This window comes from Rhincodon typus, chromosome 24, assembly GCF_021869965.1.
Source record: "Rhincodon typus isolate 14 chromosome 24, sRhiTyp1.1, whole genome shotgun sequence".
NCBI classification, from domain to species: domain Eukaryota; kingdom Metazoa; phylum Chordata; class Chondrichthyes; order Orectolobiformes; family Rhincodontidae; genus Rhincodon; species Rhincodon typus.
The window spans coordinates 46,615,687-46,630,112 of NC_063355.1; the positions used below are offsets into that span (position 1 = coordinate 46,615,687).

General features: G+C 42.6%; 1 protein-coding gene across 1 annotated transcript in view; it reads left to right on the forward strand.

The window, feature by feature from the left end:
• The window catches only part of LOC109917433 (V-type proton ATPase 116 kDa subunit a 2-like), a 61,459-nt gene that overhangs the window by 42,291 nt on the left and 4,742 nt on the right, over positions 1-14,426 (forward strand). The window contains exons 5-10 of the mRNA XM_048611769.1: positions 918-1,060; positions 4,560-4,770; positions 7,337-7,456; positions 9,802-9,924; positions 11,881-11,998; positions 12,280-12,451. Coding sequence (XP_048467726.1) covers positions 918-1,060; positions 4,560-4,770; positions 7,337-7,456; positions 9,802-9,924; positions 11,881-11,998; positions 12,280-12,451 — 887 coding nt within the window. The remainder of the gene's footprint in view (positions 1-917; positions 1,061-4,559; positions 4,771-7,336; positions 7,457-9,801; positions 9,925-11,880; positions 11,999-12,279; positions 12,452-14,426) is intronic.

Here is a 14,426-nt window from a genome sequence, read left to right on the forward strand (position 1 = left end):
ATTCCATTATCATCCATATGTTTATCCAATGACCATTTAAATGCCCTAAAAGTTGGCGAGTCTACTACTTTTGCAGGCAGGGCATTCCACGCCCTTACTACTCTCTGAGTAAAGAACCTACCTCTGACATCTGTCCTATATCTATCACCCCTCAATTTAAAGCTATGTCCACTTGTGCCAGCCATCACCATCGGAGGAAAAAGGCTCCCACTGTCCACCCTATCTAATCCTCTGATCATCTTGTAACTTGGATTGTTTTTGTTGAAGAGCTGAAGGCTGAGAGGAGTGACCTAATAGAAGTATATAAAATTGAGAGGCATGGATAACGTGGATAGTCAAGTCTTTTTCTTAGGGTGGAAATGTGAGATACTCGGGGGCATAGGTTTTAGATGAGAGGGGGAAAGTTTATAGGAGATATATGAGGCAAGTGTTTACACAGAAGGGGTAGGTGCCTGGAACACATTGCCAGGGGATGTGGTAGAAACAGACATGACACCAACGTTTAAGAGGTATTTAGATGGACAAATGTACAAGCAAGGAATAGAGGGATATGGATCATGTGGAGGCAGATGGAATTAGTTTAGAATGGCACCATGGTCAGCACAGACATGGTGGGCTGAAGGAACTGTTCTTGTGTTGTACTGTTTCATGTTCTATGTTCACTGTTGTTTGAAACAGGCTGATCTAGGATGCACTAACTCATTGAGTGACAGTATTTTATCTGTGTTCTGATTTTTTTTTACCGCATGCTTTGTTTATTCATCATTCTGCTAGTGGAAACAGAATAAGAATGCCTCTGTCAAATCTCCCGTTAACCTTCCCTGCTGTAAGGAAAACATTTCAGCTTCTTTGGGAGTCTTTCATCCTTGGTATTGTAATCTTGGCCCATTAACAGCGTAAAAGCTAGGTGTCTATAACTTTTTTTTATTCTGTCTTTGCAGATTTGGAATCTGGCAAGTAATCGCCTCAGTTTTCTGAATTCATTTAAAATGAAAATGTCAGTGATCCTGGGCATTATTCACATGACCTTTGGGGTCATTCTTGGAGTCTTTAATCACTTGTAAGTTCCTCTAGAGCTAACACACAGCACCAAGAAAAATTGTGTTTGACTAGCTTAGAATCATAGAATCCCGAACAGTGCAGAAAGAGGCCATTCAGTCCATCGATTTTTCACTGACCCTCCGAAGAATATTCCACCCAGACCCAGTCCCCCTACCCTATCTGGACTGTGTGAAAAAACTGGAACACCCAGAGGAAACCCACGCAAGGAAAATGTGCAAACTTTACACAGTTGCCTGAGGCTGGACTTAAATCTGGGTCCCTGGTGCTGTGAGGTAGTAGTGCTAACCACTGAAATACCATGCTGCTCCACTCTGAGAGAGAGTGCAAATAAATAAATAGGGGAACAAGTTGGATTTCCAAAAGGCATTGATGAGTCACTCCATAAATAGTAGCATATGGTATATGGAGTAAAGTATCAGAAGGATTATTTATCTAAGACTTGGAAGCAAAGAGTTGGGACAAATGGATCATTTCCAGGTTGGCAAACCATAACTACTGGAGTGCTGCAGAGATCAGTAGTGGGGGTTTCAATTATTTTACAATCTATATCAATGAATTGGTGTACAGGGTTATGGGGATAGGGTGGATAAAGACATTGAAGTGTTCATTTAGCCATGATGGTATTGAATGGTGGGGCAGGCTTTTAATAGGCTGAGTGGCCTACTCCTGTTCTTGCGTTCCTAATGAATTACATGCAGGGACCACATACATGATAGCTAAATTTGCCATTTACTTTCTTAGTTATCTTGGTGTAGGTTACCAGGGGGAGGTAATAAATAAACAAAGGGACACATAAATAGGATAAGTGAGTGGGCAAAATCTTGGCAACTGAAGCAAGTGAGAAATGTGAATTTGTCCACTTTATAAGGAAGAATAGAAAAGACAGTGTATTATTTAAATAGAGGGAGAGATTGCAGAACTCTGAGGTACCGAGGGATCTGGGTGTTCTGCTACATGAATCACAAAACATTAGTTTGCAGGTACAGCAAGTAATTCGGAAGATGAATGGAAATTTTTTTTTTCCCCAATTCGTTCACAAGCTATGGGCATCTCCGGCTGGCCACCATTTGTTACCCATCCCTAAACACTAGGAGGACAGTTAGGAGTCCATCCATACTGTTGATAGTCTGAACTCCCAGTAAGCCAGACTAGGTAAGGATGGCAGATTTCCTTTCCCTGAGGATCATGAGTCAACCAGATGGGTTTTTATGACAGATGACAGTGCCAGGCTTCTCATTACTTATCTTAATATCTCCTTATGTGGCTCGGTGCAGGTTTAGTCAGGTAATGCTCCTGTAAAAGACTTTGAGCTGCTTTACTACATTAAAGATGCTTTGTGAATGCAAGCTGTTAATGTGCTAAGAGGAGGCTGGTAAGAGAAGAGAAAGGAATCTGTTAGTAATTGGAAACCAAAAGAACTGCGGATGCTGTAAATCAGGAACAAAAACAAAGTTGCTGGAAAAGCTCAGCAGATCTGGCAGCATCTTTGAAGGAGAAAACAGAGTTAACGTTTCGGGTCCGGTGACCCTTCCTCAGAACTGATGGTGGCTGGGAAAATGTCAGTTTATATGCAGAAAATGGGGAGGTGGGTGGGGTAGGGAGTAAATGCTAGGATAGAGCCCAAAGCGAGAGAAAGACAGTTGGACAGACAAAGGAGTTACTAATGATCAGGCTGGGAGGGTGAATGGTTGTTAATGGGGACTGTTAGTGACTAACAACAGGGGGTGTGTAATGGCAGGCTATGTGGTAACAAGGTCTGGTGTGTGGGGTGGGGGGCTGGGACATGGGAGAGTTTAGGCCCTAAAATTATTGAACTCAATATTGAGTCCGGAGGGCTGTAGGGTCCCCAAGTGGAAAATGAGGTGTTGTTCCTCCAGCTTGCGTTGGGCTTCACTGGAACACTGTAGCAAGCCAGAGACAGAGATGTTGGCCAGGGAGCAGGGTGGTGCATTGAAGTGGCAGGCAACAGGTTGTTCAGGGTCTTTTTTGCGAGCAGAATGTAGATGTTCTGCGAAGCGGTTGCCAAGTCTACGCTTCGTTTTCCCGATGTAGAGGAGACCACATTGTGAGCAGCCAATGCAGTAGACTAGATTCTGGGAAGTGCAGGTGAAATGTTGCTTCACCTGGAAGGTATGTTTGGGCCCTTGGATACTGAGGAGGGAGGCGGTAAATGGACAGGTGTTGCACCTTTGCCGGTTACAGGGGAAGGTGCTGTAGGGCTGTGGGGAGGTGTTGGGGGTGAAGGAAGTGTGGACCAGGGTGTCCCAGAGGGAACGGTCCCTGCGGAAGGCAGACAAGGGAGGGGGGGAATATGCGTCTGGTGGTGGCGTCTTGCTGGAGGTGGCGGAAATGACATCTGATGATCTTCTGGATGTGGATGCTGGTGGGATGGTAGGTAAGGATAAGGGGAACCTTATCGCTGTTGTGGGAGGGAAGAGAAGGGGTGAGAGCGGAAGTGCGGGAGATGGGTCGGACCTGGTTGAGGGAGCTGGGGAAACCTAGGCTGAGGAAGAAGGTGGACATTTCAGAGGCTCCCTTCTACTCGCAAAAAAGACCCTGAACTACCCGTTGCCTGCCCCTACAGCACTCCGGACTCAATATTGAGTTCAATAGTTTTAGGGCCTAAACGCTCCCATGTCCCAGCCCTGCACCCCACACACCAGGCCTTGTTACCGCATAGCCTGCCATTACACACCCCCTGTTGTTAGTCACTAACAGTCCCCATTAACAACTACTCACCCTCCCAGCCTGATCATTAGCAACTCCTTTGTCTGTCCAACTGTCTTTCTCTCTCTTTGGGCTCTATCCTATCGTTTGCTCCCTACCCCATCCACCTCCCTATTTTCTGCATATAAACTGACGTTTTCCCAGCCACCATCAGTTCTGAGGAAGGGTCACTGGACCCGAAACGTTAACTCTATTTTCTCCTTCAAAGATGCTGCCAGACCTGCTGAGCTTTTCCAGCAACTTTGTTTTTGCTCTTAGTAATTGGTATCAATATGCAGGAAGTATTTGAATTGCACATACAAGACTACCAAAGGAGATAAATGTCAAATCTGAGCTAGGTTAGTAAGTGAAATAATGCAGTAAATATTCTTCAGCTGTTACCAGGGGTTTGATTGAGGTGGGATGGTAGTTATGCATAGAGTTCAGAGGTTGGGACATTGTGACCCTGAATTGATCAGTAATAACATAACGATAATGCTGGGTTATGAATAACTAGTGGTTCAATGAACTGAATATTTAAATGTGGTTTGTGACGAGATTTGACACATTGCTCATGGTCTGTAGTCCTGTGTTTTTAGGCTGTACTATTTACCCTTTTAACAGAACATTCAGACAATTTGAAGCTTTCAGTGGTGTGTCTGCTATATTTTTTATATTTGTTACAAAATAATCACAGTAACATAATAATGAGGTCTCCTGCTAGAAAATCAATTCCTTGCCCAAGCTTGTGAAACGGACGTTAATTTTATTTTCATTTTTGTATAAACCAGGCACTTTAAGAAGAAATTTAATATTTACCTGGTATTTATCCCTGAACTGCTCTTCATGATGTGCCTGTTTGGGTACCTCGTGTTTATGATCATATATAAATGGTTGGCATATTCTGCTGCAAACTCCGATTTGGCTCCGAGCATCTTGATTCATTTCATTAACATGTTCGTCATGCAGCGGAACCAAGACGCAAAGCTTTACCCTGGACAGGTAGGTGTGTTGGTGCACATTGATCAGTTCTGTGTTTGCTGCGTGAAATTTTTGACAAACAATCTAAATTATTTCAATTTTAATAAATAAAGACATCACCTTCTCACAATCACATACAGTTTCTGTTTAGCATGCTGGCTGTATCAGTGGAAAATAACACATTCTTGGAAGAATATAGGAACAAGAGGAGGCCTTTCAGCCTCTCGGGTCTGTTGCTCAATGAGATCATGTGATCATGTTTGGTCTGTTTTCAAACTTCACAAACCACCTTGTTTTTAATACGCTCATTTTGCAAGTTTCTACCTTTGATTTCAAAGTAAAATTGAGCTGGCAGTAGGAGACAAAGTTCCACATTTTCAGTTTGCTTTGGGAAAAAGTGTTTCCCAACTTCTGTTCTTAGTGGTCTAGGGGTGATATGATCTTAAGGTTGAATCCCATTATCCTGGACCCCCCCATTCCCTTTACTATGCCACGCAGTTTAATCCCACTCTCCCCCTCACTTCCTGAACCCTTTAATATCCCACCCAGTGTAATCCGACTCTCTCACTCCCCACACACTTTCATATCCCAGTCAGTCTAATCCCACTTGCCCCCTCACTGCCTGCACCCTTTAATAACTCACCCAGTCTAATCCCACTCTCCCCCTCACTCCCCAGACCATACAATATCCCACTCAGTATAATCCCACTCTCCCCACTCTCCCCACTCTCCCCACTCTCCCCACACTCCCCACACTCCCCACACTCGCCACACTCGCCACACTCGCCACACCCTTTAATAACCTAATCAGTCTAATCCAACTCTCCCCCACAACCTTTAATATCCCACCCAGTCTAATCTGAATACAATACAATATGTGACAATAAAAGGACATTGTCTTGTATAAAACGATATTGTATTGTAACTAGTGGAGAACATTTCTCTCAATCGACTGTATCAATCCCTTTAGAATTCCTAAAATTCTGCATCAAAGCAGCCACTAAACTTTTAAATCTCAATGACCAAAAGAATCATTTATGAACATTCTCCTCATAATTAACATCTGGATGAATTTGTGCATTACTCCCTCCAGACCAGCCTGCCATTCTGAAAATGAGCTATCTACTATACAAAGCTGCAACTGTGATTAACAGGGCTTTGTTTAACTGTCAAACATAGAAACATAAAACATATAATATAAAAGATGGGAGCAGAGGAGGCCATTCAACCCTTCGAGTCTGCTCTGCTATTCTTCACGATCATGGCTGATCGTCCAACTCAATAGCCTTATCCTGCTTTCTCCCCATAACCTTTGATCCCATTTGCCCCAAGTACTATATCTAGTCGCCTCTTTAATACATTGTGTTTTGGCATCAACTGCTTCCTGTGGTAATGAATTTCACGGGCTCACCACTGTTTGAGTGAAAAAATGTCTCCTCATCTCCTTCCTAAATGGTCTATCCCTAATCTTCATACTGTGACCCCTGGTTCTGGACATACCCACCATCAGGAACATCCTCCCTGCATCTGTCCTGTCCAGTCCTGTTAGAATTTTGTAAGTCTCTGTGAGATTCCCCCTTCATTCGTCTGAACTCTAGCAAAAACAATCCCAACCTAGTCAATCTCTCCTCCTATGTAAAACCCAGAATCAGCCTGGTAAACCTTCGCTGCACTCCCTCAAGAGCAAGAGCATCCTTTCTCAGAAAAGGATACCAAAACTGCACACAATATTCCAGGTAAAACTTCCTCCTGTTTACGTTCTAGCCCTGACAGTAGCCTTTTTGATTCAGCATGGCTGCTATGTTTTGATGATCTGTGTAAATTTAGTTTAGAACAAGCAACTTGCAGGGGACCACTCGTCCCAAGGGTGCAGCCCTCCTTCAGTACTGCTCCCTGGATAGTGCAATACTCCCTCAGAGCTGTCACCCAATGCACCTCTGACAGTGGCAGTGCTCTCTCAGCATGCCCCACCCCCACCAATAGTGCAGAGCTCCCTCAGAGCTGTCACTTAGTGCCAGTGCTCTCAGTTCTACACCGGAGTGTAACTGCAGATAATGGCCTGGTGCAAGGGCAGTGATACAACTCCTGGGCTCTGTGTTGCTCCCGGCTTGGACTCCTGAACGTACCCACTGAACCAAGCACAGCAAGGCTCCTAAAGCCCAAGTTATTGGGGCCCTGTCCTTGAGTGACTGAAGTTGGGCTTAAGCTCATATCCCCTGACTCTGATGAGATGCACGATATTTCTGTTTAACTAGTTTTTTAAAAAATGTCCTTAATCATTTGCATTTCCTCTTTGGGAAATCTACTGGTTATTTTGACTCCACTGTATTTATAAGGTCATGCTTAGAATATGACCAAAGATACTGATTCAGCACCAAATCACTCAACAAACCATTCAGAATACCTTTCTTATAATTGGGTACTTGGTTCCCAAAAGTCAGAATTAATTGGACTCTGATTTGTTTTTAATAAATTAGTCTAATATAGACAAGTGTAACAATGATCAAATTCAGCAAAAGGTATTTTCAGAAAGTGAAGCTTTTGTAATGATACAAATGTTCATGAATTTGTATTCTGTTTTGAACAGAATGGATGCCAAGTATTCCTGGTTGTGATTGCTTTACTATCTATTCCCGTTTTGCTGTTCGGAAAGCCAGGATATCTCTACTGGAAACATCATGGAGGAAGAAACTTTGGAACATACAGAGTAGGTCTTTGAATCACAGCAGTGTTTGAGTAATGAGATAACAAGATGTAGAGCTGGATGAACACAGCAGGCCAAGCAGCATCAGAGGAGTAGGAAAGCTGATGCTGCTTGGCCTGCTCTGTTCATCCAGCTCTACACCTTGTTATTTCAGATTCTCCAGCATCAGCAGTTCCCACTATCTCTGAATCAGTGTTTGAGTAATTATAGTTTTGGGCTTAAAAATGATATAGAACAGTACAGTGCAGGAACAGGCCCTTCTGTCTGCACTGACCATCATGTCATTCTAAATTAATCCAATCTGCCTGCACATTGACTATATTCCACTATTTCCTGCCTGTTCTCTATTCCCATGGCAATGAACAGTTGAAGGGAAGTAGAAAAGTTCATGAAAATCAGGCCTAATGCAAAAACAGCCTGTTTTGACTGGGAGGTAGCTACATTGTTCTGAATTGTTTGTGAAAACTGTCCTGTTGTACAGTTACATGGGGCCACCTGGATTTGTTTGTCAGCCTGTTTTAAAGATTGGAAAAGTACTGCAGCCATTGTGGAATGGAGATTCAGTAATCTTAGACTTAGAATAGTATTAATATCTGAGACTTTGTCGAACTTTTCACCATCGGGCTGGGGTTTGAGAGACTGTGCCAAGCAACCTCAGAGCTCCCAGTGCCACCGTCACCAAAGTCCCTGATGGACAGAAAGCAATTAGAGACTGACTTGTTTGTGTATATGTGATTATTATGTAGTTTATGTTAATAGATTCACTTATGTATAATATCTAATATATATTAACTAGATCTAAAATGGTGGACTGAGAATAGCATGTATCTTGCAGCTACTCCTGAGATTGCAGGCTTACTTCTAGATTTCTTACTTCAGACCTTAAAGAACCCATTAGGTACTTTCAAACTAACAATGTAGTAATAGAAATGGAATAAACACCAAAAGAATTGTGGATGCTGCAAATCAGGAACAAAAACAGAAGTTGCTGGAAAAGCTGGCAGCATCTGTGAAGAAAAATGTAGTATTAGACCTACTTTGATTCTCAGAACTTCTTCAAGTCTATGGGCCTATCTCCATCCATCTGCCACTGAAATCCTTCTCCAATCCTTTATTAATTCGCTCTGCAATGTCCTCTTTCCATCCAAACAATTTACCACCCCAGCTAAGTTGCCATTGACTGCAACTTTTCCTTTCTTCATCCATTGTTAATAACTATGATGAAAAGCTGAGCACAGATCCCTCAGATTCACTACATGACAGTGCTGTCAATCAGAAGACACACTGTTTATTACCTTCCAGCCCCTGTCACAGGATCCAATGGCATCTGTATTTGTATTACACTCCTACAATAACAGGATAGAATGTTTATTGCAGGGTTGGCAGAGGACAATGTAAAACTGTAAATGGTTTCAAAGCTAAGCTAATTCTGTCTGGTTTTTTCCTAATTAATTAGATATTACTTAAACATAGAATAATGCAGATCAGAAGGAGGCCATTTGGCCTGTAATGTCTGTACTGGCTCATTCACCTGTCCCTTCTGTTTCTATATAGCCCTGCAAATCGTCTCTCTTCAAGAATTTATTATATTCCCTTCCTACTGAATCTGTTTCCACTGCACTTACAGGCAGCATGTTCCAAATCTCACCAGCTCACTGTGTAAACATTGTTCCTAAATGTCACCCGTCATTCTTCTGTCAGTTGTCTTAAAGCTGTGTCTTCTGGTTACTGACCCTTCTGCAATTGGCAGCAGTTTAGAAATAGAAATCCTAGAGTGTGGAAGCAGGCCATTCAGCCCATTGAGTCCACATTGACCCTCTGAAGACCCAGACCCACCAACCTTCTCTATCCCTATAACCATGCATTTCCCATAGCTAATCCACCTAAACCTGCACATCCCTGTACACTGTGGGCAATTTAGCACGGCCAATCCACCTAACCTGCCATCTTTGGACTGTGGGAAGAAACTGGATCACCTGGAGAAAACTCACGCAGACACGGGGAGAATGTCTGTGTGGCGTTTGCACAATTGTCTGAGGGTGGAATCGAACCTGGGTCCCTAGCACTGTGAGGCAACAGCACTGAGCCATTGTGCTTCTTCTCCTTCTCCTCCTTTGATTGTTGAAAATCATGAATGGTTAATTCTCTCCTCAATCATCTCTTTTCTAAGGTAAACAATCCTAGCTTCTCCAGTCTGTCTGTGTTCACCCTGAAGTGTCTCATCTCTGATGCCATTCTAGTAAATCTCCTCCTTGTCCTTTCTGAGAACTGAACATCCTCATTAGAATGAAGTCTAAAATGTACTTCGACTAACTGCACTGAACGAATCACTGTTGCTTTCTATATAGAAAGGCTACACACTGGTCCGAAGAGGGAGTGAAGAGGAGATGTCACTGCTGAGAGCTCATGAAATGGAACAGGGAGAAATAGATTCAAACCACAGCAGCCAGACAAATGGATCTGAACAAGAGGTAGGACAGCAATCTGCTTTATGGTCGTTAATGTAGAAGTGAATTTTCTTATTGAGGAAGCTCTATTTTAATTAATTTTACTTCAGTGTCAATCAGTTTTAAACAATGGAAGTGATTCCTGAAGCATGCTTGTTCATTGGTCAGAATGAGGTGCTGTAACCTAGCATTAAATAGTAGCATGATTTTGCCTTTGGAATATTAGCTGTAGGTTTAAGCACCTGTCCTTCAAAAAGACAATGATACTTTAAGGATTCAAGGATGTTTGGCAACAATATTGGTCGATGGTTTTAGAATACAAGAATCGTGGAATTTTACAGTACAGAGAAGGCCATTTGACCCCGGGTGTCTGCATCGGCTCCTGAAAGAGTTACCCAGCTTGTCCCACTCTCCAGCCCTGCCTCTGTAGCCCTCTAAATTCATCATTTTCAAATATATATCTGGGTCTCTCTCAAAACTTCGTGTGGAATCTGCCTCCAACACTCTTCCAGGCAGCACATTCCGAATCCTAACAACTCTTGAGGCAAGAAGTTTCTCCATGTCTCACTCCTAGCTCTCTTGATGATGATCTTGAAATGCTGACCGTTGTTACTGATGTACTAACTGGTGAAAATAGAATATCCTTCTTTGTCTGCAATGTGGTGTCAGAAGCTTGGCTCTGACTGCATTCCTCCGAGGTACCAGCACCCTCATCAGCTTCCAAGACAGAATACTGGTTAGTGAATGGGTCCTCAGGGGTCTCCTGCACTACCTGCCTATTCTTGCTGGACTGTCTAGTGATCACCTTCTTCCTTCCAGTCCCTTGAGTTGTGGTGTGACCACTGCTTTAAACATGCTACCCACATTGTCTCAAGCCTCTCAGATGTGCCACAGTGTCTCCAATGGCTGCTCAAGCACCGAGACCTGGAGCTCCAGTTTCTGCAGCTGGGAGCACTTCCAACACGTGTGGTCATCTTGGACTCCCCACATGAGACAAACTGCACATTCTTCTTGGCTGGCCTCTCCTGACAGCTCCTAAATGTACAATTAATGCCTTAGACTAGAATTGTTAGTCTTATTTTGTTAGACTTTGTACTGTACCACTAAGGTTGTAAAAAGTTTAACTATGTTCCAGTTATAAGATGGGCTAGATACAGTGAGTTTGATCAACTCCTCTTTGCTTTGTGTTGTTTTAGTAAGATGAATTGGATTACAGTTTAATCTTAACTCAAAGTCAGTTAATTATGATAGTTTTACTTCAGCAAGGCTAAACAGCTAGTTTGCAATGCCGAATGCAGCAGCTGAGGTTACCACAAAGGACTTTCCTTCTCAATCTCTCACCTCATCTGAAGCAATGGTGACCCTCCTATTAAACCTTTCGCCAATACAAGAACAGCCCTATGGTGTTGTGGACTACTGACGATGGTATATCATGAGGAGTACACTGAAAATTATTTATTTATCACTTCCTTCAAGTGACTGAACCCAGGCCCCTCACTCCTCCCATTAACTTGTCTTGCACTCAGATTTTTGCTTCAGAGTCAGGGGAGGTGATAGCCTCGTGCTAATATCACTGGACTGTTAATCCAGAGACCCAGATAATATTCTGGGGACCTGGGTTCAAATCCCACCATGGTAGATGTGGAATTTGAATTCAGTAAAATATCTGGAATTAAGAATCTAATGATGACCGTGAATCCATTGTCAATTGTTGGAAAAACCCATCTGCTTCACTAATGTCCTTTGGGGAAGGAAACTGTTATCCTCACCTGGTCTGGCCTACATGTGACTCCAGACCCACAGCAATGTGGTTGACTCTTAACTGCCCTCTGGGCAATTATGGACGGGCAATAAATGCTGCCTAGCCAGCGATGCCCTCATCCCGTGAATGATAAAATAAATGTCCGGGACGGAGACATAATGTATTCTTTGAAAATATTAGTTAGCAGTGGAAGTGACTTTTTGTTCTTTTTCTCCTAGTTCAATTTTGGTGATGTTTTCATGCACCAAGCTATTCATACCATTGAATATTGCCTGGGCTGTGTATCTAACACTGCATCATACTTGAGGCTCTGGGCCCTCAGCCTGGCTCATGCTCGTAAGTAGATGTATTTACTTATTAATAAAACCAAGGCTTTTAAATCCCATGGATTTCATCGGTGTCATGCGTAACAATAAATTTTATGCACAAAAAGCAAAATTATTCCGGCAAAGTGTCAGGACTGTGTCATCTATTATGCTTAGTTGTATACTGAGTCTGTTAATGGTTTTATACCAAATTTAATTATGATTATATCCAGAACTTGATAAAAGTTATGTGGACAGCAGGTTAATGATTACGTGCTGTTTAATTTGTATTGTTACATTTTCTATTAACAGAACTTTCTGAGGTCCTGTGGGGGATGGTGCTGCATGTGGGTCTTCATATGGATAGTGATTATGGCTCGCTGTTATTGGTCCCCGCCTTTGCCTTCTTTGCAGTTCTAACTGTAGCCATTTTACTGGTCATGGAGGGACTTTCAGCATTCCTACATGCACTCCGACTGCATTGGTAAATTTATTATTTTTTTCTTGACAGAATTTTAAACTTAGATGGGTTTAGTAGCACAATGAAATATGTTGAAAATTATTACACAGAAAACTGAGTAACCTCAACATTCTAACGTTGTGATAGTGAAAGTTGGTGCTGTGAGGATAATGTCTGATGTGGAGTTATGATTTTTTGATGAAAAGTCATCATCATGAGCAAATATTCAGATAACTACCTTTACAATAAAGGTATCATTGTGATAGGAAACCTGAAAGTAAATTTTGCTGATTCTTCATCCTTAGATTGGCTGTTTCGTTTTTCACTGTCTCCACAACCCTTCATTATTGTATTAAGTTTAATCTCCTGCCTCTTGATTATATGGTCTCTTTCATTTCTTCTACGCCTTGCGCATAAAAGGAACTGTAGCATTTATCTTTGTCCCACTCGCTAACATCCTAAGCAAAAATATTGTGTCATGGACACTTGCCATTTGTTCCCCATCCTTTGCATCCCTTCATTACATCCCTGCCCCACAGTTTATTTAAAAAGAAGAGCTTGGTTTTCTCATTCCCCAAGAAGAAAATCAGCCATAGTCCAATCCCATTTGAAATTCCTCATTACTCCCCTCCCATTTCTCATGCTTTTCTGTTCTCTTGCCTGTTCTCCAGTTCCAACACACTCTCTTGCTCTTTCATTCTCCCACTTTCCTATTTGACATTCAGGTCTATGCTCACTTCTGTGGTTCTGGCTATTGCTGATAAGCCTGGAATTCAATTTCCCATTTAATTGCTTAGCCATGTCAGAGGACAAGCAACAATTAACCTTGTTCTTATGGGACAGAAGTGACAATGGGTTCATGGTCATCATTAGATTCTTAATTCCAGATATTTATTGAATTCAAATTCCACCATCTGCCGTGTCAGGATTCAAACCTGGGTCCCCAGAACATTACCTGGGTCTCTGGATTAACAGTCCACCAATAATACCACTAGGCCATTGCCTTCCTGAGGTCTCAACCTCTCTTCTGTCCTTTAAGACACAATCACAATTTAGACAGCACACCTTATTATTTGCAGTTCTGGTCTCCTTACCAAATAAAGGACATATTTGCCACAGAGGGATGTTTATCAGACTAATTCCTGGATTGGTGGGAATGGCCAGTGAGGAAATATTGCGGAGATTAGACCTGTATTAGCAAGAGTATAGAAGAATAAGAGGCAATTTCATTGAACAGTCCAAAATTATTAGGATAAAATGTAGAAAGGATGCTTCTTCGGGTTAGTAAGGGGGCCTAGAACCAAGGACACAATCTCTGAATAAGAGGCAGACCACGTAAGACTGAAATGAGTCACAGACTCATACAATACAAAAGAGGTCCCTTAGCCCAATTGAATCTCAACTCCTGAAAAGCAAACACATCCACACTAATCCTGCTTTCCAGCACTTGGCGCATAACTTTAAACGTTTCCTGCCCTCTCAGCCTGTGCATTCCAGATTCCCACCACACTCTGGGCGAAAGATTTTTCTTGAAATCCCCTCTAAAACTCCTGCTCTTCACCTTAAAAATTATGCCCATTGTTAATGGCCCTTCAATTAGCAGGAAATAGCTGCTTTGTATCCATCCTTATGTCTATGCCCCTCATAATCTTTTTACAGGTCCCCCCTCAGCCTCCTCTGCTCCAAAGAAAACAACCTGAGTTTATCCAGGCTCTCTTTATAGCTAAACTGCTCCATCCCAAGTAACAGCCTGGTGAATCCCCTCCACACCCCCTTCACTGCATTCATATCCCTCCCATAGTGTGGTGCCCAGAAAGCACACAGTACTCCAGCTGTGGCCTACCCAAAATTTTGTGCAGTTTCAACAAAACATCCCTGCTCTTAACCTATACCATGACTGATAAAAGAGATAACAAGGTGTAGAGCTGGATGAACACAGCAGGCCAAGCAGCATCAGAGGAGCAGGAAGGCTGACGTTTCGGGCCTAGACCTTTCTTCA